At 44.5% G+C, this 20,938-nt stretch overlaps 2 protein-coding genes across 3 annotated transcripts in view; both read left to right on the forward strand.

Annotated features, from left to right (window-relative positions):
* Zbtb1 (zinc finger and BTB domain containing 1) overlaps positions 1-8,456 on the forward strand; it is a 30,842-nt gene extending 22,386 nt beyond the window's left edge. Inside the window, exon 3 of one of the 2 annotated variants that reach the window (XM_028876063.1) lies at positions 1,449-2,771. In XM_028876063.1, coding sequence (XP_028731896.1) covers positions 1,449-1,485 — 37 coding nt within the window. In that variant the 3' untranslated portion in view covers positions 1,486-2,771. Of the gene's footprint in view, positions 1-1,448; positions 2,772-8,128 lie in introns of those variants that run through there. The other variant, XM_037210635.1, reaches the window with a different exon arrangement.
* Positions 8,457-10,482: 2,026 nt separating this feature from the next.
* Positions 10,483-13,260, forward strand: Hspa2 (heat shock protein family A (Hsp70) member 2). Its single transcript, XM_028876064.2, has 2 exons — positions 10,483-10,585; positions 10,861-13,260. Exon 2 carries the CDS (start codon positions 10,866-10,868, stop codon positions 12,771-12,773), a length of 1,908 nt encoding a protein of 635 aa, XP_028731897.1. The 5' UTR covers positions 10,483-10,585; positions 10,861-10,865; the 3' UTR covers positions 12,774-13,260.
* Positions 13,261-20,938: the final 7,678 nt, after the last annotated feature.

The raw sequence follows: 20,938 nt of genomic DNA on the forward strand, positions 1-20,938 counted from the left end.
ATATGTTTATATTCTGGCAAAGGCAAAAAGTTAGCATTGAGATTAAATCTTTAACTTACGATAGTCAAGAGAACCAAATCACTGAGGCAAATTAGTAATGAGAGATTTTCTTTGTATCAAAGCCCACACAGATCGATGGAGGGCAGAAGGGCATTAAAACTGAAAGGTGATATGAAGAATACAGTTCAATCTTGGTTTCTAAATTTTAATGTGTCTGTGCTAACCACTGAGCTAAGTAGAAAATCATAGGAAAGGCTAGCACCCGAGGAAGACGATAAACGTTTCGGAGCCAAGAATAAAAATTTGCATTAAAAAAGCTGGTCATGGTGGCATGCGCCTTTAATCCCAGCGCTCGGGAGACAGAGGCAGGTGGACCTGAGTTCAAGGACAGCCTAGTCTACAGAGCAAGTTCCAGGACAGCCAGGGCTGCACAAATAAACCGTCTCAGAAAACCAACCAAACAAACAAGAAAATTGCATAGTAGTCTGTAATGACCCATCTGAAGAAGGACTAGAGTTAAACTTACAGCCTTTAAGCCGTACTTAAAACATGGCTTCCACTCTGCTTAAGCCAATAGTGCTACCCGAGTGTGCACTCTCAAGTGAACAGACAGAGCTAGGGTTTGCTTTGGTTGTGTTCTGAAGGTGGGGTCTCATGTAGCCCAGTCTGGCCTTGAAGGGGGAGATCCTCCTGCCTCTACCTCCCAAGTGCCATATCACAGGCATGTATCACCATGCACAGCTACAGGGTTGTTTCTGATTAAACAAATCTAAGCACCCAGATTATGAAAATCACCTTTTCCTTCAGATGCTTATGTTCCCTAATGTGAGAAAAATATTTTAAGGGACTTTTTGTTTTTTTTAAGGATATGAGTATTAGGGCAAAACATTCTTGCAAAAATACCACTTTGCCCAATGTCAGGGGATGGGTGAAGAGAGTTTCAGACCCAGGACCATTCCCGGCCATGTTTGTACTTGGTTTTCATTTGCAAAGTACATGCCTGATATTTGAAGAAAGTAGTTCCGGTGATGGTGGAAGACTGAAAAGATGAACTTTCAAATTCATCGCATCTGTATTTCAGTCAGATGTTTGTCATGAGCAAACACGTTGTGAAACCATCTCACTTGAAAGGAAGCCCCCCTCGCTCTGCTCCCCTGCTTCTGAAACCCCATCTTGTCTTTTGTTACGTACTTACGTGCGCAGCCATGCTGACTTAGACCAAACGACAGCAAAACTAGAGAGGTGCCCTGTATCCGAAGACTTAGACCAGGAGGAATCGTTTGTAAGTAAGTTCTAGGAGCTGTGTATGCTCTTGTTCCTACTCTGTTCCTTCAACAGTGTGCCTTTGCCAAAGCTAAAATATTCTGACCTAAGCATGATGTTGTCGTGTAGAGCAGTTTGCCTTGTGATGTTATTTTTCTTGAGTTTTGTCTTTTTCTGTGTGGCAGTGGTGAAATAGGGCCTTCTAAGCCTCTGGAGAAGTGACAGATCTGGCTTTGGAGAGGACATGGGGAAGAATCATTCTTCAACAGATAATCTTTAAGTGCAGACCCAGGAAATCAGATCTGACGTGGCGCCATCTCTTTCTGTCTTCCTGACACACGCCGTCAGCCCCCAAGTTCCAGTTGCAAAGATCCAAGAGAACTCAGTAAAGATCCCTTTGGAATCACACTGTTGTAACAATGCTGATTCACAGTGACTCTCCTAGTACTTATGGAAAACCTGCTCAAGAAAAGTGACTGTAAAAGTCATGTGATACCAATGATTAAGCTACAGTAAAACGAAAGTTTACGCCATGTATCTCCACGGTTCCCTTCTAGAATGAAGGGCTTGCTAGGCTACTGTAAATGTGTTATAAAGGGAGATACATAGTTCCACAAACACAGCATTCTATACTTAACCAGAATTATAGCTTATATACTATGGAATGTAGCTAAACAATTTAAAAGGATATTAAAAAATATCTGTAGAGTGTAAGTAAAAAGAAATGGGTACAGAAAAGGAAATCCAAGACCAGTTCTTTAACAAGATAATGTAGCCATTATGGAAGTGGAACACTAATCTTCCTCTCACTGCGTACCAGTCACACACTTGCTTATGAATACCAGTGAAGCTTCTTTCTAAAAGTCTCCTGACAGAGGAGCATTATTCGGTAGCGGTAGATTTCCACAAACCATACATTATTTTCTTCTTCTGAACTTATCGATATGGTCTCATAATGTAGAATAAATTTTTGTTAGTCTCAGAACTATTGTGTAGTGTCCTGCTCAGCTTCAAATTTCAAAATAAAATTAAGTATTAAATGAAATGATAATATGTTTATTAAAAAAACCTTTCCTGAGGTGAGATTTAGTGAGATTTGAACCAGGCTATGACTATAAATGCTTTGCTACACATACACTCTTTAACCGTATGAATCTTATAACTATATTATTTCCTTATTGTGAATATACTTTTTATTTTTACTTTTTGTTAACTATGTGACTAATTCCTTATTGCTTCTTGTTTTGTGTGTGTGTGATTTCAAATGTTTAAATGCTTACTTTGTTTTTATGCAAAATCTTCAATTATTTTAATAAGTTACACAAAGAAATCTGTCTGAAGAAATGGGAAGTGTGGGTAGTGCACACCTTTAGTCACAGTATTTGAGAGGCAGAGGCAAGCTGATCTCTGAGTTCATGGCTATCCTAGTCTACATAATGAGTTCCAGGCTAGCCCAGGCTATATAATGAGACCTTGTCTAAAAAAAATATTTTAATTAAAAAAAGAAGCTGGGCGGTGGTGGCGCACACCTTTAATCCCAGCACTTGGGTGGCAGAGCCAGGTGTTCTGAATTCGAGGCCAGCCTGGTCTGCAGAGCGAGATCCAGGACAGGCACCAAAACTACACAGAGAAACCCTGTCTCGAAAAGCAAAAAAAAAAAAGAAAAAAGAAAAAAAAAGAAAAGAAAGGAAAGAAAAAGAAAGAAAGAAAGAAAGAAAGAAAGAAAGAAAGAAAGAAAGAAAGAAAGAAAGAAAGAAAGAAAAGAAAATCCTAACTTTAAGGTAGTAATAACTTGAATCTCATTCTGGAAACTAACTGGGGAAAAATCAGAGAAAGAGTCCACCAGAAGGGATAATGGTAGAGAAGGAAAGAGCAAAGAGAGTCCACCTGAGTTCAGCTTTGGAGCAGGCATGCTGATGCGTGAACTCCACCAGAGTGGGTAGAATACTATCCTAGCACTTGAAGGGGAAGGGGGAGGATCAAGAAAAGGTCAAGGCCAGCCTTGGCTACAGAGTGAATTCAAAGCCAGCCTGGGCTACATGAGAACCATCTCAAACAAACAGACAAAAGCATTCCAAGTATATGCTGCAAGTAAAAAGTCTAGACCAGTGTTGGAGTTTAAAGACCACAGAGTTAATTAATCTCTTTGGGGAACGTAAGCATATAGGCTGCAGGCTTCTTACAATACATAGAAAAATTTTAAAAATCCCGTAACGAAAGGAACCAGATCAGGATAGAAAAGATACAATTTTTGGCTAAGTTTTTATTGTGCTAGATTTACTAAAGAAAATGGTTTGAATTTTGACTGAACTAACTACAAGTGTAATGAAATACGATAATTACAAGTGGCATAAGTACATACTATAATGTGATTATTTTCTGTACATTACTTTAAGTGGAATTCTTGGATTACATACAGTATCTTTGTTACATTCTGATATCCGTTGCTTTTACCTAATAAAATGTCCTCCTCTACATTCAGAAGTTAAACTGTCTGTACATTACTTTCATTTGTATTGCATTGTTTTGCAGCCTGTTCTTTTAAAACGTAACTAGTTGGTTATCAACTCCTACCCTCTGGTGTCACAATGTCACCAGAGGTGGTCATGTGTGGTCCAAAGAGAACTAACTAAAATTTTACTGCCTGTTTGTTGTTTATCTGGTTTTGATACAGGAGAATGATTAGAAAATACTGTTTCAAGGCAAACATGAAAACAAATTAATTAGGTTTATTCCTGACACAAAAGAATTACTTATTTAAAAAAAAAAAATCTGATAGGAGAATCAGCTTTTTCACGGACTTCCTTACTCAAAAAAGCAAACATAATTTACTATTCAAAGAAATGACTTAGCTAATATAATTTGCTTTGCTTATATTTAGGTAAGGAATTTTTCATGTGTTGATGATAATGAAATGTTTGGTCTGCCTGTCCCCTCGACAGGGCAGCCTCTCTTTGCCGCATTGTTTCAAACTGTTCCCCCAGGAACATGATTTGGGGTAGCACTCAAGGTGAAGAAAGCAGATTGCCCGCAGCTTCCCGCCATCTCCCTCTTGGAAAGCATCCCTTCCAGGGCCAGGTGCTTAGCTGTCCCCAAGGGACATGGCAGTCTCCCTGTCATCTTACTATGTATCTTCAGTTTAGTTGAACTTAAGACTAAGCTTTGTTTTGTTGTTTTTTGAGACAGAGTCTCAATTCTAGCCCAGGCTGCCCTAAACTGGTGGTGATCCTCCTGCCTCTGCCTTCAGGGTTCAGGAATTACAGGTTTAAATCACCATACCCAATGACAAATTTTTAAGACTCGAAGAAAACAAGTGATTTCTCCCCCCTGTAGGGACAGGGAATTGGAGAGTTACTTTAAGACCATGCACGTTAGGGCTGACGAGGTAGCTCACCAGGTTAAGGCACTTGCCACCAAGCCTGAAGGCCTGAGTTTGATCCCCCAGAACCATGTGAACATTAACTCGCTCAAGTTGCCCTCCGACCTCCATGTGCACTAGGACACGTGTGCATGTGTGCTCACAAGTATGTCTTAGGAAAGCAGAAACAGGACTCTAGGGATGGGGATCAAAGCTAGCCAGTGTCTGTGGCAAGACCCTGTCACAAAATGGGGTAAAATGCGTGCTGGCGCGCACCAGGGAGGCAGAAGCAGGCCAATCTCTGTGAGTTCAAGGCTAGCCTGATCTACAAAGGGAGTTCCAGGAAACCCAGGGCTGTTACACAGAGAAACCTTGTCTTGAAAAACAAAAACAAAAAAGGAAAATAATTACAAAATGGCACTGTTTATAGAGATCATATATATATATATAATCATTAGTTGAACTCCAGGCTGCTCATGCATCCTCAAATTAGAAGCTGTTACTTATTCTACGTTCTCTTTAGCCTCCTCAAAACAATCCCAACCCTAATGAAGGCTGCCCCTGGGTGGGATTAAAAGGACAGGTTAGCCTTGCACTCTGCTGTCAGGTAACTCACACACATCATCTTGGGCCTCATAGTAGCTCTGGATCGCTAGTGCAGATATTTTCAGATGTTAATCTGTAGTCTCTGCAATGTCATTTAATACAGAAATGTGTAAGAGGATTTTCTTCTTACACAGGAGAAAGATTAAGTTGTTTGCAGATTGAAATATTGTGCTTTGGGTAACTTGTAATAAACAATGAATGGGCTGGGAACGTGGCCTAGAGATAAGGTGCATTATAGGCTTTGTGTATATGAAACCTTGTGTTTAATCCCCAACACCAAGCCAAAAACCAAAACCCACCAGGCTAAGAATTACTCCTGTGTTCCAGATACTCTTCTGGGTACCAGGCATTAATTGAAGAGTGTTTACGGTATGTTAAAGCTCTTGATTCTTTGACCAATCTGAAAATTTAGTCTTTGGATTAAAAAATTTTTTGGAAACTGTCTAGTATGTATGATCTGGTAAAGAGATTTTACCTGTTGGAAATCAGTAGTGATTTGTATGTAAGGAATGGGACTGGTGAACTTTGTTTCAGTTGAAGGTTAATTGCTGTATTAAAAATCAATTGGAGGGGTTGGGGAGGTAGGGCAGTTGAAAGAATTCTTGCCTAGCATGCATGAAGCCCTGAGTTTGATCTTTACTTGAATGTACTTAGGATGTTAGCACTTGGAAGGGTAAGGCAGGAAAATCAGGAGTTTTGAAGTCATCTTTGACCACATAGTGAGTTTGAGGTCAGCCTGGGCTACATAAGACCCTGTCTCAAAAAAAAAAAGCACTGTCAAAATATAATAAAACAATCACTGATAACCCTGCCATCTAAATTCTGGTGTCGTTTTCATATACATGGAATTATTCTACTAATAAAATAAGATACAGAAGCTGGTAGGATAGCTCATTGTTTAAGAACAGTTGCTGTGGGGGGTGGAGAGATGGCTCAGCAGTTAAGAGCACTGTCTGCTCTTCCAGAGGTTCCCAGTTCAATTCCCAGCACCCACATGACAGCTCACAACTATCTGTACTTCCTGTTCCAGGGGATCCGACACCCTCACACGGACGTAATTGCAGGCAAAACACCAATGTACATAAAATAAAAATAAATACATTATATATATTTAAAAAAAGAGCAGTTGCTGCATGATCCAGAGTACCGGAGTTCAGATCCCAGCATGAATATAACAGGACGGGTGCACCCCACACACCTGTGATCCAGCTCTGAGAGGAAGGATCAGAGCTGGATCAGAAAGGGACAATGGCTGGGGCTTGCTGGCTTCCAGCCCGCACAAACAACCGAAAGCCCCAGGTTCAGCAAGAGAGCCTGTCTCAAAGGACTAGGAGGAGCATGCTAGAGAAAGACAGTCTGCAGCGTCTTCTTGACTTGGGCAAGCAAATGGGTATGCATTCGGGGTGCGTGTATGTTGCTGGCATACACACACACAAACAATAAAAAATTAAAAGCATACAGAAGTTGACAATCTCCTTTTTCAATTCATTATATCAAGGGTGATTTTGTGTGTCATTAAAAATCTTGTAAACGGGGCTGGAGAGATAGCTTAGCAGTTATGAGCACCTGCAGACTTTCCAATTCCAGAGAATCTGAGTTCAGTTCCCAGTATCTACCTTCAGTGGCTCAGGACTACCTGTAACCCCAGCTCCAGGTGATCCAGTGCCCTCTTTGACCTCTGTGGGTACTGGCACACACATTAAGAAACATCTTAAAAAATAAAAGGGGGGTCGGGGCTGGAGAGATGGCTCAGGTTAAGAGCACTGGCTGCTCTTCCAAAGGTCCTGAGTTCAATTCCCAGCAACCACATGGTAGCTCATAACCATCTGTAATGAGATCTGGTGCCCTCTTCTGGCCTGCAGGCAAACATGCAGGCAGAACACTGTATACATAATAAATAAATATTAAAATAAAAATAAAAAGGGATGTGATGGTAAATGTATATGCTTCCAAATGTTAATGCTAGTGTAGTATTTTTTTTTAAAAATCTTGTGAATAGCTGAGCACAGTGACACACACCTTTAATCTCAGTACTCGGGAGGCAGAGGCAGGCAGATCTCTGTGAGTTCAAGACTGGCCTGGTCTACATAGTTGAGTTCTGGGATAGCCAGGGCTATGAGAAAAGACCCTGTCTCCAACAAACAAAAAAACTGTAAACACTTTTGTAACTACATAATTCATCATGTGCATATAAGTAATTGATTTTTTGTGTTCAATATTTAAGCCATGTCTGATTCATTGTTGCCACCATAAATAATAGCACAGGTGTTTTCTATGATCTCCTTAGGATGAACCCACACAAATTAATATTAGATCAAGGATATGGTCTCTCCCAGGTGAAAACAAACACTGCCACATAGTCCTCCAGAAAAGCCGAGGCAGTGAGCAGTCTTGGTACGGCCTGCCTGTTTTGCTATACCACTGATAACACGGATATTACCTGGTCCAAAACTTGATGATTTAATCACATTTAATGGACTGTGATTTTAATTATTTATTTACTTTGGGTTTACTATTTCAATCTATAGCTCATGCTGGCCTGGAACTCACTATGTAATAATAATCCTCCTGCCTCTTCGTCCTGAGATTATAGGTGTGTGTCGCCACACCCACTTAAACTGTGTTTTTAGTGAATTCTGAGGTCTAACTGTCAAAAGGAAAAAAAAACTGCCTGTTTTAAAACGTAATACAAACAAGGGAAACGTAAAAGATATCCACAAAATGAATGTATGCTAATGTTCTGACTGAAGAAGTGTCACATAAAATAAAAATGTTGTTATTGTATCTTTGTGGGAAAGATCAAGATACCATGAAACATGTAAACATCAACTTATCAGGCGAAAAGTGAAAGCAGAAAAACATAGCTATAAAAATGCAGGATAACTGCTGTTGTCATTTCAGAAGACGGTTAAAGATGAATGAGGCGAGAGACTGCAAGACTGATCTGCAGTGACCGCATCCATAGGACACAGTGACTTCACAAAAGAACCTCTCCCTTTGAATGGGAGGGGTCTGGGCCTGCTGGCTGGGAGTCTCGTTTTGCTTAAGATGCGTGGAGAGACGGAAACCTGTGTCATGTGTGATGCCCTCGGAGGCCAGGAGAGGGTGTTAGTTAGAACCGCAGATTCAGATGGTTGTTAGCCCCCATGTGGATGCGGTTACCGAACCTAAGTCCTCTACAAGAGACATCGCTCCAGCCCAGTAACCCCCATATTTTTTTTAAAGATTTATTTTCTAATAAGACTATAATAAAGGTGTTTTCTCTGCATGTCTGTGTACCTAAGGTTTCTTTTTTATTTATGAGTACGTGTGTTTGCCTTTGTGAGTTTATGTGTGCTTGAGTACAAGAGCCCAAGGAAGTCAGAAAAGGGTGACAATGGAGAGCCTGAGCCCGGGGCCCTGCAAGAGTAAGCAGGATTCTTAACTGCTGAGCTGTCTCTCCAGTGCCCTCCCCTTTGGTTGGGCCTCCCCTCCCCAGGGCTGGGTATGTAAGCCTTTACCCGCCATGCCTGGTCTGATAGTTTCTTTAATTCTTTTCCTATTTCAAATTTTTCTTTAATTTCTTTCATGGAAAATAAAGAATTGTAATTAAACTAGCTAAATCAATGAGATGAAGAAATCAGCGGCAAAGGTGCTTTTAAAAACTAGAAATTACCATAGAGAGATAAATAAAAGAATCTTTAAAAATTTTTCCTGATTAAGTTTTATAGAATTCTGAGCTGGAGAGATGGCTCAGAGGTTAAGAGCATTAACTGCTCTACCAGAGGACTGGGCTTCAATTCCCAGCACCCATGTCAGGTGGCTGGCGACCCTATTTAACTCTAGGGGCTGTCACAGCTCTGGCCTCTGCTGGCCTCACTGCACAAGCCCCAACACACACACACAGAGAGAGAGAGAGAGAAATCTTTTAAAAGTTTTATAGAATTCTGTCAACATTACCTTTTGGACAGCTCACAGCTGCCTGTAACTCCAGTTCCAGGGGATCTGACACCTTCACACCAATGCATTTAAGATAAATGTGAATAAGTTACTTAAAAACAATAGAAGAATGCCTCCTTCCTTACCCTCCTCAGCAGGACTTAGGCATGTCACTTTCTCCGGGATGCACGCATCTGACTCTCTCCCTAGGTCTGTGTGTGCCCCTGCCCTCTCTCCACGCCCTCCTCCCAGCACTTCTCTTGAGTTATGTCTACCCCACACTACGGCCTAAAAACGGACCATTTCCTTTTTCCTTTTCATCTCATATCAAAGTTGTCGGGGATGACGGCTCAGCTTCCCATTCCGTAAGGCGAAGCGGTGGCTCCACATGACAGCTCTCCGTTTTCCTCCAGGAAGGAGTCCTTTTACCGGAGTCAGCTTCTTAACCCACCCCCTCGCGCCAGAGAGCGCTTTCCAGAATTACTCTCACATCCCGTCTACACAAGAGCGAAAGAGGTTGACTCTTTCTCATCTACCTTCTCCCACGAGTCTGTGCTGCCAACCCAACATCTTCGTAGGAAAAAGACAATCGCATTCAACCGGGCACAGCCGCAAAGACCAGTTCCTAAACCTGATCTCCTGTGCGGAGATGGGAGGCAGAGGGTGGTGACATTGTCTCAGTTCACCGTACCGGCAAGAAAGCCAAAACCACCCATAAGGGCGCTGGAAAGAGAAAACGAGAAAAGCGGAGTGGGGACAGCGGGGCCGAGCAAGCAGGCCCGCGGGCCGCGAAGCCGCGCGCCTCCCGGGTAAGCACCGCGCAGCCTTTGCCCCGCCGCGCACCGGCCGTGGCGCGCGTGGAAAAAGTCGCATCCGCCCGACTTTGCAGTCCCCTCCCTGGAACCGCCCCACCCCCAACCCCGGTCCCCGCTGCTGAAACGGCAAGGGGCGGGGAGAACAAAAGCCGGACCCAACCGTTCTTTATTCCATGCAACCGCCCCGGAGAGAATTCGGTCCCGGGGAGCTGGGTCCGCGGCGGCCCCGGGCACCGGACTGCCCTGAAGCCTCCCGGGGAGACCCGCTCTCCTTCCGCGCTGCCTCCGCGCGCCCCGCCCCGCGCCCCGCCACCGCCACCGCCCGCTTAGGCTTCCGCGCTTCTGATTGGGCATCTGCCCTGCCCATCTCAAAGCGGTCAGCGAATCACGCTTTCGGAAAGGCCTACTGAACCCGGGGAGCAGCGGGGGGGGGGGCTTCCCACCCTGGCTCCTCCCCACCCCACCCCACCCCCGGCGCGAGCCTAACGCCCCCAAGCGGCCGGAGGCACTGGGCGGGGCCTCATTTGCATAACGGCCGCCCCTCGGTCTCCCCGCCCGGGGCCGGAGTCCCGCCCCTCATCCATCTAGATAATCTGTTGGACCACCGGCTGGTCACTCCGACCAGGCAAGCCTGTGGGGGAGCTGGACGGGTCGGGGCGGGCGGTCCCGGGGGCGGATTGGCTCGGGGAGTTTGCAGAAAGCAGCGGGGGGGAGGCGACTATAAGAGCGGGGACCCAGCCTCGGGAGCCCCGGGAGACGCTGATCGCGCTCGTGGGTAGCTGTGCGCGGCGGCGACCGTTGGCTGGGGTCCGGGCTTGGCTCTCCTGACTCCGGTCCTAACGTCGCTGTGCCTGGTTATTTATTTTTGGGGGGTTTTTTGCTTTTTTTTGTTTTTCTCAGTCAGGATGTCCGCCCGCGGCCCGGCTATCGGCATCGACCTGGGCACCACCTACTCCTGCGTGGGGGTCTTCCAACATGGCAAGGTGGAGATCATCGCCAACGACCAGGGCAACCGCACCACCCCCAGCTACGTGGCCTTCACCGACACCGAGCGCCTCATCGGCGACGCCGCCAAGAACCAAGTGGCCATGAACCCCACGAACACCATCTTCGACGCCAAGAGGCTGATCGGGCGGAAGTTCGAGGACGCCACGGTGCAGTCGGACATGAAGCACTGGCCGTTCCGAGTGGTGAGCGAGGGTGGGAAGCCCAAAGTGCAGGTGGAGTATAAAGGGGAGATGAAGACCTTCTTCCCGGAGGAGATCTCCTCCATGGTCCTCACGAAGATGAAAGAGATCGCCGAAGCCTACCTGGGGGGCAAGGTGCAGAGCGCGGTCATCACGGTCCCCGCCTACTTCAACGACTCGCAGCGCCAGGCCACCAAAGACGCGGGCACCATCACGGGCCTCAACGTGCTGCGCATCATCAACGAGCCCACGGCGGCGGCCATCGCCTACGGCCTGGATAAGAAGGGCTGCGCCGGCGGCGAGAAGAACGTGCTCATCTTCGACCTGGGCGGTGGCACCTTCGACGTGTCCATCCTGACCATCGAGGACGGCATCTTCGAGGTGAAGTCCACGGCCGGCGACACCCACCTGGGTGGCGAAGACTTCGACAACCGTATGGTCAGCCACCTGGCCGAGGAGTTCAAGCGCAAGCACAAGAAGGACATTGGGCCCAACAAGCGCGCCGTGCGCCGGCTGCGCACCGCCTGCGAGCGCGCCAAGCGCACCCTGAGCTCGTCCACGCAGGCCAGCATCGAGATCGACTCGCTCTACGAGGGCGTGGACTTCTACACCTCCATCACCCGCGCCCGCTTCGAGGAGCTCAACGCCGACCTCTTCCGAGGGACCCTGGAGCCGGTGGAAAAGGCTCTGCGCGATGCCAAGCTGGACAAGGGCCAGATCCAGGAGATAGTGCTGGTGGGCGGCTCCACCCGCATCCCTAAGATCCAGAAGCTCCTGCAGGATTTCTTCAACGGCAAGGAGCTGAACAAGAGCATCAACCCCGACGAGGCGGTGGCCTATGGCGCCGCCGTGCAGGCGGCTATCCTCATCGGCGACAAGTCGGAGAATGTGCAGGATCTGCTGCTGCTCGACGTGACTCCGTTGTCGCTTGGCATCGAAACAGCTGGCGGCGTCATGACCCCGCTCATCAAGAGGAACACCACGATCCCCACCAAGCAGACGCAGACCTTCACTACCTACTCAGACAACCAGAGCAGCGTGCTGGTGCAAGTGTACGAGGGCGAGCGGGCCATGACCAAGGACAATAACCTCTTGGGCAAGTTCGACCTGACTGGGATCCCCCCAGCACCCCGTGGGGTCCCCCAGATCGAGGTCACCTTCGACATCGATGCCAACGGCATCCTTAACGTCACCGCTGCCGACAAGAGCACCGGTAAAGAAAATAAAATCACCATCACCAACGACAAGGGTCGTCTGAGCAAGGACGACATCGACCGTATGGTGCAGGAGGCAGAGCGGTACAAGTCGGAAGATGAAGCTAACCGCGATCGCGTGGCAGCCAAAAACGCAGTTGAGTCCTATACCTACAACATCAAGCAGACGGTGGAAGACGAGAAACTGAGGGGCAAGATTAGCGAGCAGGACAAAAACAGGATCCTCGACAAGTGTCAGGAGGTGATCAACTGGCTCGACCGAAACCAGATGGCCGAGAAAGATGAGTACGAACACAAACAGAAAGAGCTTGAGCGAGTGTGCAACCCTATCATCAGCAAACTTTACCAAGGCGGCCCTGGCGGCGGAGGCGGCGGCTCCTCTGGAGGACCCACCATCGAGGAAGTGGACTAACGAAGCTCTCGCTGCAGTCCGCGTAAACCTCTTTTCCTTTCTCCCCCGCCCCTTCCCCTTTTGTTTTGGTTTCTTTGAAATGTCCTCGTGCCAAGTGAGATCGGTTGTTGGAAGTCTTTGGCCTGGTGCATACACGCGAGAGGAAAGGTGTAACAGCTTAGTTTAGTTACAAAAGGTTAGTTCTCAAGTTTGATTGGGGGGGGGGGGGAAATGAGGTTTCTCTTTAATGCATTTTAAGTAATTGCTGATTTGAGCTTTTTTTTGGTTAAGCTTAGTTTGTACGTGGAGATTTGCTCGAAATGGGAAACCTGATGTTTGCACACCTGTCCTATGGAAGCTTGGTAACACTAAATACAGAGGAGCTTGAATTCTTTATTTTTATGTACTACTTTGAGAATAAAGTAAACATTGCAGTAATTTTAAAGACAGGTATATTCTGTAAACACATAAATGCAAATTTAAAGTAAAGCTGAAATTGATCTCAAAATTGCTGTCTGGAGTTTTCAGTTTTTTCTTCCCATGTTTTACTCACATTAATATTTAATCTAGTATGATGTGAAATTTATCTAATCCAATTTTCTCTAATTCTCAGATGAAGTTCCTGCCTCGAATCACCAACAGTTTAAGGGGTGAAGAATCTTGGTAACCATGCCCTCCCCCATTTAGTATACAGAAACCCGATGGGACCTTCAAGTGAATCTTAACTCCTAAGCCCCAGATTGAGTATCCAAGTTTAAAACAACAATAACAAAAAAACTTACCTAATGTTGCAGGAAAGTACAAACTGTGTTCCAGAGTCCTGTATAAAAGTTTCTCTAGAGTAACAAAAATGACAGCATCTTTTCATATAGCCAAAGGGAGGATAGAAACCTGCACCCTGTGACATACAGGTTCCTGGAACAAGAGCCAGCAGGCAAGCTTAAAAGTGTTTAATGTTGAGTCCAAGTCTGGTCAAGCTTGTTTTAACTTCCTATACAACAGCTCAACTGCCAAGCTTCTGACAAATTCTGTAAGAGCTGGTTTGGCAGCCGTAATTACGTGGGACGTGGTTCCTTTTCTGATTTGAAGATCTTAAGAGCTTTTATATCTGTCTCCAACCACTACTATAGTTAAATTGTTTCACCACATTTGTTTATTTGGGGGTGGGCACTTGGGTGAGTGGTTCTCTTCACCTTGTGTGTCCCCAGGATTGACCTCAGGTTTTCAGGTTGGTGGTTAAGTGCCTTTACCGGCTGAGCCATTTAGATTTTAATGGAAGTATGTTTAAAAGATTCTTTAAGGGGAACTTGGAAGAAATTTAGTAGTTGATTTGAAAATGCATAGTTTTAACAGCACATAGACATTTTAATATCTTCCTAACATGATAAAAATTTTCTTCATGTTATTTTTAAAATACTAGTGAGTTTTAGAAGCTATATTTTCAGTTTAATAGAGGATCCTTTATTCACAGGGATTTTTGGAGTAATAGTATGTTAATTAAAAAATTAGGAAACAAGTTAATCTAAGGCTATTAGGTTTGGTAATGACCTTCACATTATAGTTGACCCTTAGGTATAGATAGATCTTTTAGCAAGCCTCACTTAGGTGGAAGTAGGAAGATAAATGGGCAATTGTGAAATTGCTTCAAAAATACTTAGAAAAATTTTCAAAGATTATGCAATACTCCGTAAATGTAAAGGCGGATTAATCTATGCGTGTAACACTAGTGAAAGTTTCTGGCAATGAGCATCAAAAGATGCTGTGGAACAAGGCTACACAGACCATCACGTACACATTTGATAAAATACTTCGATGCTAATAGATTTAGAATGCTTTGTTTTTGAGATGGTGTCTTAAGTAGCCCAGGCTAACCTGAAGCTCTGTGTAGCTGAGAATGAGCTTGTAATCTTGATCCTGCTTTCACCTCCCAAATGATGGGATTACAAGTCTTAAAGTGACTTTTTTTTTTTTTTTGAGACAGTCCTGGCTGTCCAGGAACTCATATGTGAACAAGACTGGTCTCACAGGGATCCACCCACCTCTGCATTCAAAGTGCTGGAATTAAAGGGTTTTTTTTTTTGTTGTTGTGGTTGTTGTTTTGATTAAAGGTTTTAAAGTGACTTTTTACTTGAGTTTTACCAGGACAATATTCATTATATATTGTTCTTTTATTAGTCCTTCATGAATTCAAGGATTTTGTTTGTTTTTATTTTCCTGTCCTGGGAAGCCGGGGACCAGAAGGCGATGTTGGACTCAGCCTCTTGTTCATGCTAGCTGAGCATTCACTATCCCCAGACCTCTGATGAAAATACCCCTGCTCTAATTTCAAATAATAAGGCCTTCCTACAACTGCGAGTTGGTGTGATTGATTTCAGGCCTCACTTTAGAAGAGATTTCTAAGGTCTCAATGGCCAAAGTTACTGTGGTCTGACCTCCAGCCCCTCACTATTACACTAGCCTCCATGTGTTAGATACCTCGTTTACTGGTATTTGGAAAAGTAAACTAGCCTTTTTGTGTAGGCTTTTAAATTTTTAATTCTATCTTCTCAAATTTATCTAGATTTGAATATTACTAAGATAATGCCACTAAAAGTAGCCATTTAGTGTTTCCAAGAGTTAATTGAAACTGGTAACCCAAGAACACCCGGGAGCTCCTTACCACGTGTTAAGCTAGCCCTGGTCATATAACAGTGGAAACAATGCTGGCTCTTAGGGGGCATTAAATTACAGTTCAGGGAGTAACTAACATCATTTGAACTTCCAGCTAGTAGCTGGGGTGACTAACACAAATGCCCTATGCTTACAAATAGAAAGCTAAAGGCTAAAACAAGATTTTATTAAAACAGACACATTGGTATCTGAACATCTGATTGTCTCTGTTTTGAGGTAATCTGGAGATAATCTGTCCAAACAAGATATAATGATGATTGTAGTATTTGAGATAGATGACATTTTGAAACACTCTCCCTTTAAATTTCTTGTACAGTTTTATATGTGTAATGGAAAGGCATTAAAACTTACAGGTACCTTAGGAGATATTGTTACTTACATAAAACTTAACATTATAGAATTTTTAATCTATCACACATTAAATGTTCAATGGAGGCTTAAGGAGAAGAGTTTTTGAGAATTATTGATCGTTTAATTTTTTTAATTTTATTTATTTTATTTTACAATACCATTCAGTTCTACATATCAGCCATGGGTTCCCCTCTTCTCCCCCCTCCCACCCCCTCCCCTTATCCCCAGCCCATTCCCCATTCCCACCTTCTTCAGGGCAAATCCTCCCCTGAGGACTGCGATCAACCTGGTAGACTCAGTCCAGGCAGGTCCAGTCCCCTCCTCCCAGACTGAGCCAAGTGTCCCTGCATAAGCTCCAGGTTTCAAACAGCCAACTCATGCAATGAGCACAGAACTTGGTCCCACTGCCTAGTTGCCTCCCAAACTGATCAAGCCAATCAACTGTCTCACCTATTCAGAGGGCCTGATCCAGCTGGGGGCCCCTCAGCCTTTGGTTCATAGTTCATGTGTTTCCATTCATTTGGCTATTTTTTTTTTCAGTAATTGAGTAAAACTGAAATTTATTATAAGCCACAGTCGTCCTAGGGACCTCCATGCTATATATATAGCCTCCATGGATCTATGGGTTGTGGTCTGATTGTTCTTTATTTTATATCTAGAATCCACTTATGAGTGAGTACATACCATGACTGTCTTTCTGGGTTTGGGTTACCTCACTCAGGATGATTTTTTTCTAGTTCCATCCATTTGCCTGCAAATTTCATGCTTTCATTGTTTTTCTCTGCTGAGTAGTACTCCATTGTGTATATATACCACATTTTTTTTCATCCATTCTTCCATTGACGGGCATCTAGGTTGTTTCCAGGTTCTGGCTATTACAAATAGTGCTGCTATGAACATAGCTGAGCATGTATCTTTATGGTATGAATCAGCATTCCTTGGGTATATGCCCAAGAGTGGGATGGCTGGGTCTTGAGGTAGTTCGATTCCTAATTTTCTGAGAAACCGCCATACTGATTTCCACAGTGGTTGTACAAGTTTACATTCCCACCAACAGTGGAGGAGTGTTCCCTTTGCTCCACATCCTCTCCAACATTGGTTGTCATTGGTGTTTTTGATCGTAGCCATTCTGACAGGTGTAAGGTGGCATCTCAGAGTCGTTTTGATTTGCATTTCTCTGATGATTAAGGATGTTGAGCATTTCTTTAAATGTCTTTCAGCCATTGGTCATTTAATTTTTTTATATTTAAATTTTTTTTATGTAGGTATTTTGCCTGCATGTATAGCTACACTATGTGTGTACCCACTGAGGCTAGAAGAGGGTATGGGATCTGGGCCTGCAGTTACAGACAGATGTGAGCTGCCGTGTGGGTGCTGGGCATTGAACCTGGGTCCTCTGCCAGAGCAACCAGTGCTCTTACCCACTGGGCCATCTCTCCAGCCGCGGTCTGTTTGTCAAAATGACATGTATTATGTGTGTGTGTGTTTGCATTCCTGCCACGGCACACATGTGGAGGTCAGAGGACAACTTGAGAGAGCTCGCCTTCCACTACGGGAGTCAGTCCTAGGGACTGAACTCAGGCTTGTCAGCCAGCTCCTTACCCCCTGAGCCTTCACACCAGCCCCTCACTTTTTTTTCAGTACTGTGCTGAGGATCTAACCAGGGCTTTGCCCATCCTAGACGAGCACTCCAACTGAGCTACATCCTCAACGCCATAGCTATCAACCTCACATCTTCAACAGGAGTACAATCTGAACATATGGAGGAAATAAAAAGATCTTTTATGAAGCTAAGGGGACAGGCACAGAAGACATTCCCACTTTATCTTTTTTTTTGTTGTTGTTTTGTGTTTTGTTTTTTGAGACAGGGTTTACTCTGTGGTTTTGGTGTCCTGGATCTCACTCTGTAGCCCAGGCTGGCCTCGAACTCACTGAGATCCGCCTGGCTCTGCTTCCCGAGTGCTGGGATTAAAGGAAGGCGTGCGCCACTGCTGCCCGGCTAACATCCCCACTTTAAACTGTAGGGGTAGAAGTTGTGTTGTAAAGCATATTCCCCTTGCCTTTGGATACTGGAAATAAATAAAAAACAAGCCAACTTTGAGCACCCGAGTTCCATCCTCAGGCTCTGCATCACAGGAGAGAACTCCCACAAGTTGTCCTTGACACTCCACCTGTTTATTATAACACGTCCACACATGTACACATAAATGAATGTGAGTAAAGATTTAAACTCATAACCCTATGTCAAGACCATTGCTAAGGGAATATGCATGCTAAGATTAAGAAATAAGAGCCGGGTGGTGGTGGCGCACGCCTTTAATCCCAGCACTTGGGAGGCAGAGCCGGGAGGATCTCTGTGAGTTCGAGGCCAGCCTGGTCTCCAAAGCGAGTTCCAGGAAAGATGCAAAGCTACACAGAGAAACCCTATTTTGAAAAACCAAAAAAAAAAAAAAAAAAAAAAAAGAGTAAGAGGGGCAGTCCGGCAGTGGTGACGCACACCTTTAATCCCAGCACTTGGGAGGCAGAGGCAAGTGGATCTCCGTGAGTTCCAGGACAGCTGGTCTAAAGAGCGAGTTCCAGGACAGCCAGAGCTACACAGTGAAACCCTGTCTCAAAAAAAACAAAAATGAACAAAAGAGTAGGAGGGGTTGGAGAGATGGCTCAATGGTTAAGAGCACATACTGACCTTCCTGAAGACCTGAGTCTAATTTCCAGCACCCACATCATGTGGATTACCACGGCCTGTAACTTCAGCTCCAAGGTACCTGACACCTCTGACCTGGATGGGCCCTTGTATTCATGTGCATATAACACACACACACACACATAATTAAAATAACAAAATGAATCATAAGGGCCTGGAGAGATGGCTCAAAAAAAAAGAACATTTGCATTTCTGGTTTAGTGGGACCGAACTTAGTTTTAAAATGTCTTGTCTTTAGAATGAATCAGGATGCCATGGGCACTCTTCCACTGTCAGAGAAGGCTGGCTGCAAAGCGAAGTTCAGGAAAACAAGCAGGAATGTTTATGCACTATTTGGCATCACAAGTGTTTTGTTTTTCGATTCTAACTTGCTATGTAGCCCAGGCAGGCTTTGAACTCCCGGTCTTCCTGCTCCAGTGTCTCCAGTGCTGGGATTACAGGCAAGGACACCCATGGTCGTCTCAAGCATTGTTCTTTTCTTTCATGGCAGAATTACAATACTGAAAATCTATCTTTATGATTTTTTCACTAGATAAGAATATGAATTTTTTTTTTTTTTGAGACAGTGTCTATATAGCCCTGGCTGTCCTGGGTTGGCCTGGAATTCACAGAGATCCGCCTGCCTCTGCCTCCTAAGTGTTAGTGGCACTAAAGTCAGGTGCCACCATGCCCAACACAAGTATATGTTTATATCCAGTTAATGCCAGGTCTTAAATTCTGAGACCAGAAACTTTGTTCTGAGTTACATGCTCTTAGTTGCTTTTTTTTAGATTAAAAAAAAAATGTATTATGAGTGTTTTGTGTGTATGTATGTATGTACGTATGTATATCATGTGTGTACCTACTGCTCTTGGAGGTCGGAAGAGGAGGTTTTATTGCTAGAAATCCACAGAGCCTGTATAAAAGGCAAAGGAATTTATTAGAAGATAAAACTCACTACAGCCTGAAAAGACGAGCTATGATGATCTTCCTGGTCCAAGATCTGCCTGGTCCATCTCAGCCTCCAAACCAGGAGGGAGCGAAGAGAGCGCCACTTACGTGCATCCCAGGTCTTAGGGGTCCAGAGAGGCCACACCTCAGGGGCATGGACTTCAAGGTCAGAGGCAAGTGTAGCAGTTACCTGCTGCCTCTCTGGGGGGCGGTGCTTCAAGGTCATCATCAGAACAGCTATCCACTACAAGGTTTGATCCCTGAAGCTAGAGATGGAGTTATAAGCTACCATGTGGGTGCTGGGAACCAAACCCAGGTCCTCTGCGAGAATGACCTTAACCTCTTACCCATCTCGTCAAACCCTGCTTCTCAGTTTCAATAAGATGTTAAGGAGTTTCTCTTGTTTAGGCACAAACAACTCTTTTTCTCTTGCAGGGTACTTAGGAGTATTAAATACTTAGAAAGTAACTTTATATTTCTTTTTTTATAACAGTATGAACTTTAGGAAGTTTGTTCCTTTCATATTGCATGTATGTGTAAGCATGTGCTTCCCTGAGCATGTGGATGGTGGGGGATGAGTGAGCTCTCACTTCCACCATGTGGGCCCCAGGTTGGCCTCCAGCTCACCTCCAGAGTTCGGGGATTCCAGACATGCACCACCATGCCTGGCATGGTGATTGTCTGTTTTAACTTCTCAGGAACTTCCTTTCACCTTAGTTTAGACTGAGGTTAAAGATGGTGAGGTCTACAAAACCCTTGGTGTTCTGTTAGCACTGAATGCATTGAGTGGGCTATCTGAAGAACATTATTCTTACATTCCCTACTGATTGCAGAATAATAGATTCCTTGGTCTTAGTCTTTCCTGGAACCTTATCTCATTTTCTCCCGGTTCGCTCCATTCCAGGTTGTAGATACTGGTTGTTAAATAATTCTTGGGATCTAGGATTCTCTTTCTCTTTCAGTAAGTAAGCCCGCTTGACCCTTAGCCTCAGACTAGCACTGGAGGTGTACGGGTGGGTTTCCATGCATTTAAATTAACTTCAAGTAGAACTGACTCGGTGAATAGAACAGGGATTTATTGACTACAGTTTTAGACCACCATAACCAGTGACTGGGAGACTAGGGCAGGCAGTGACATGCCAGTTGCTGTAACTGTAAAGTTTATGGACATATTTACTGTGCTTCTCATTCCTATTCAGCTGTGGGGATACAAAAGCAGGCTCATTAGGCATTCCCAACCACCCGCCTCTTCATCTAGCATTGCTTATATGGAGAGGGAAAATAACCCATTCCCCTTATCAGTTCAACTGCAGAGCGAAAGAATAGGATCGTGACCTGAAGTGAACATAAGCTCACTTGAATATCCATCAACTCTGAGCAAGTCATTCTTGCTTCTGTTTTGAGCAACACTAATTTTGAGCACTCATTAAGGCTAATGTTTATACTGGGTAGGTTTTTTTTTTTTTTTGAGACAGTTTCTCTGTGTAGCTTTGGAGCCTGTCCTGGATCTCGCTCTATAGACCAGGTAGGT

Source organism: Peromyscus leucopus, chromosome 14, assembly GCF_004664715.2.
Source record: "Peromyscus leucopus breed LL Stock chromosome 14, UCI_PerLeu_2.1, whole genome shotgun sequence".
Classification (NCBI taxonomy): domain Eukaryota; kingdom Metazoa; phylum Chordata; class Mammalia; order Rodentia; family Cricetidae; genus Peromyscus; species Peromyscus leucopus.

What these genes read in the sequence shown, in the direction of transcription:
- Hspa2 (XM_028876064.2), top strand. Translation starts at nt 10,866, where the DNA reads ATGTCCGCCCGCGGCCCGGCTATCGGCATCGACCTGGGCACCACCTAC.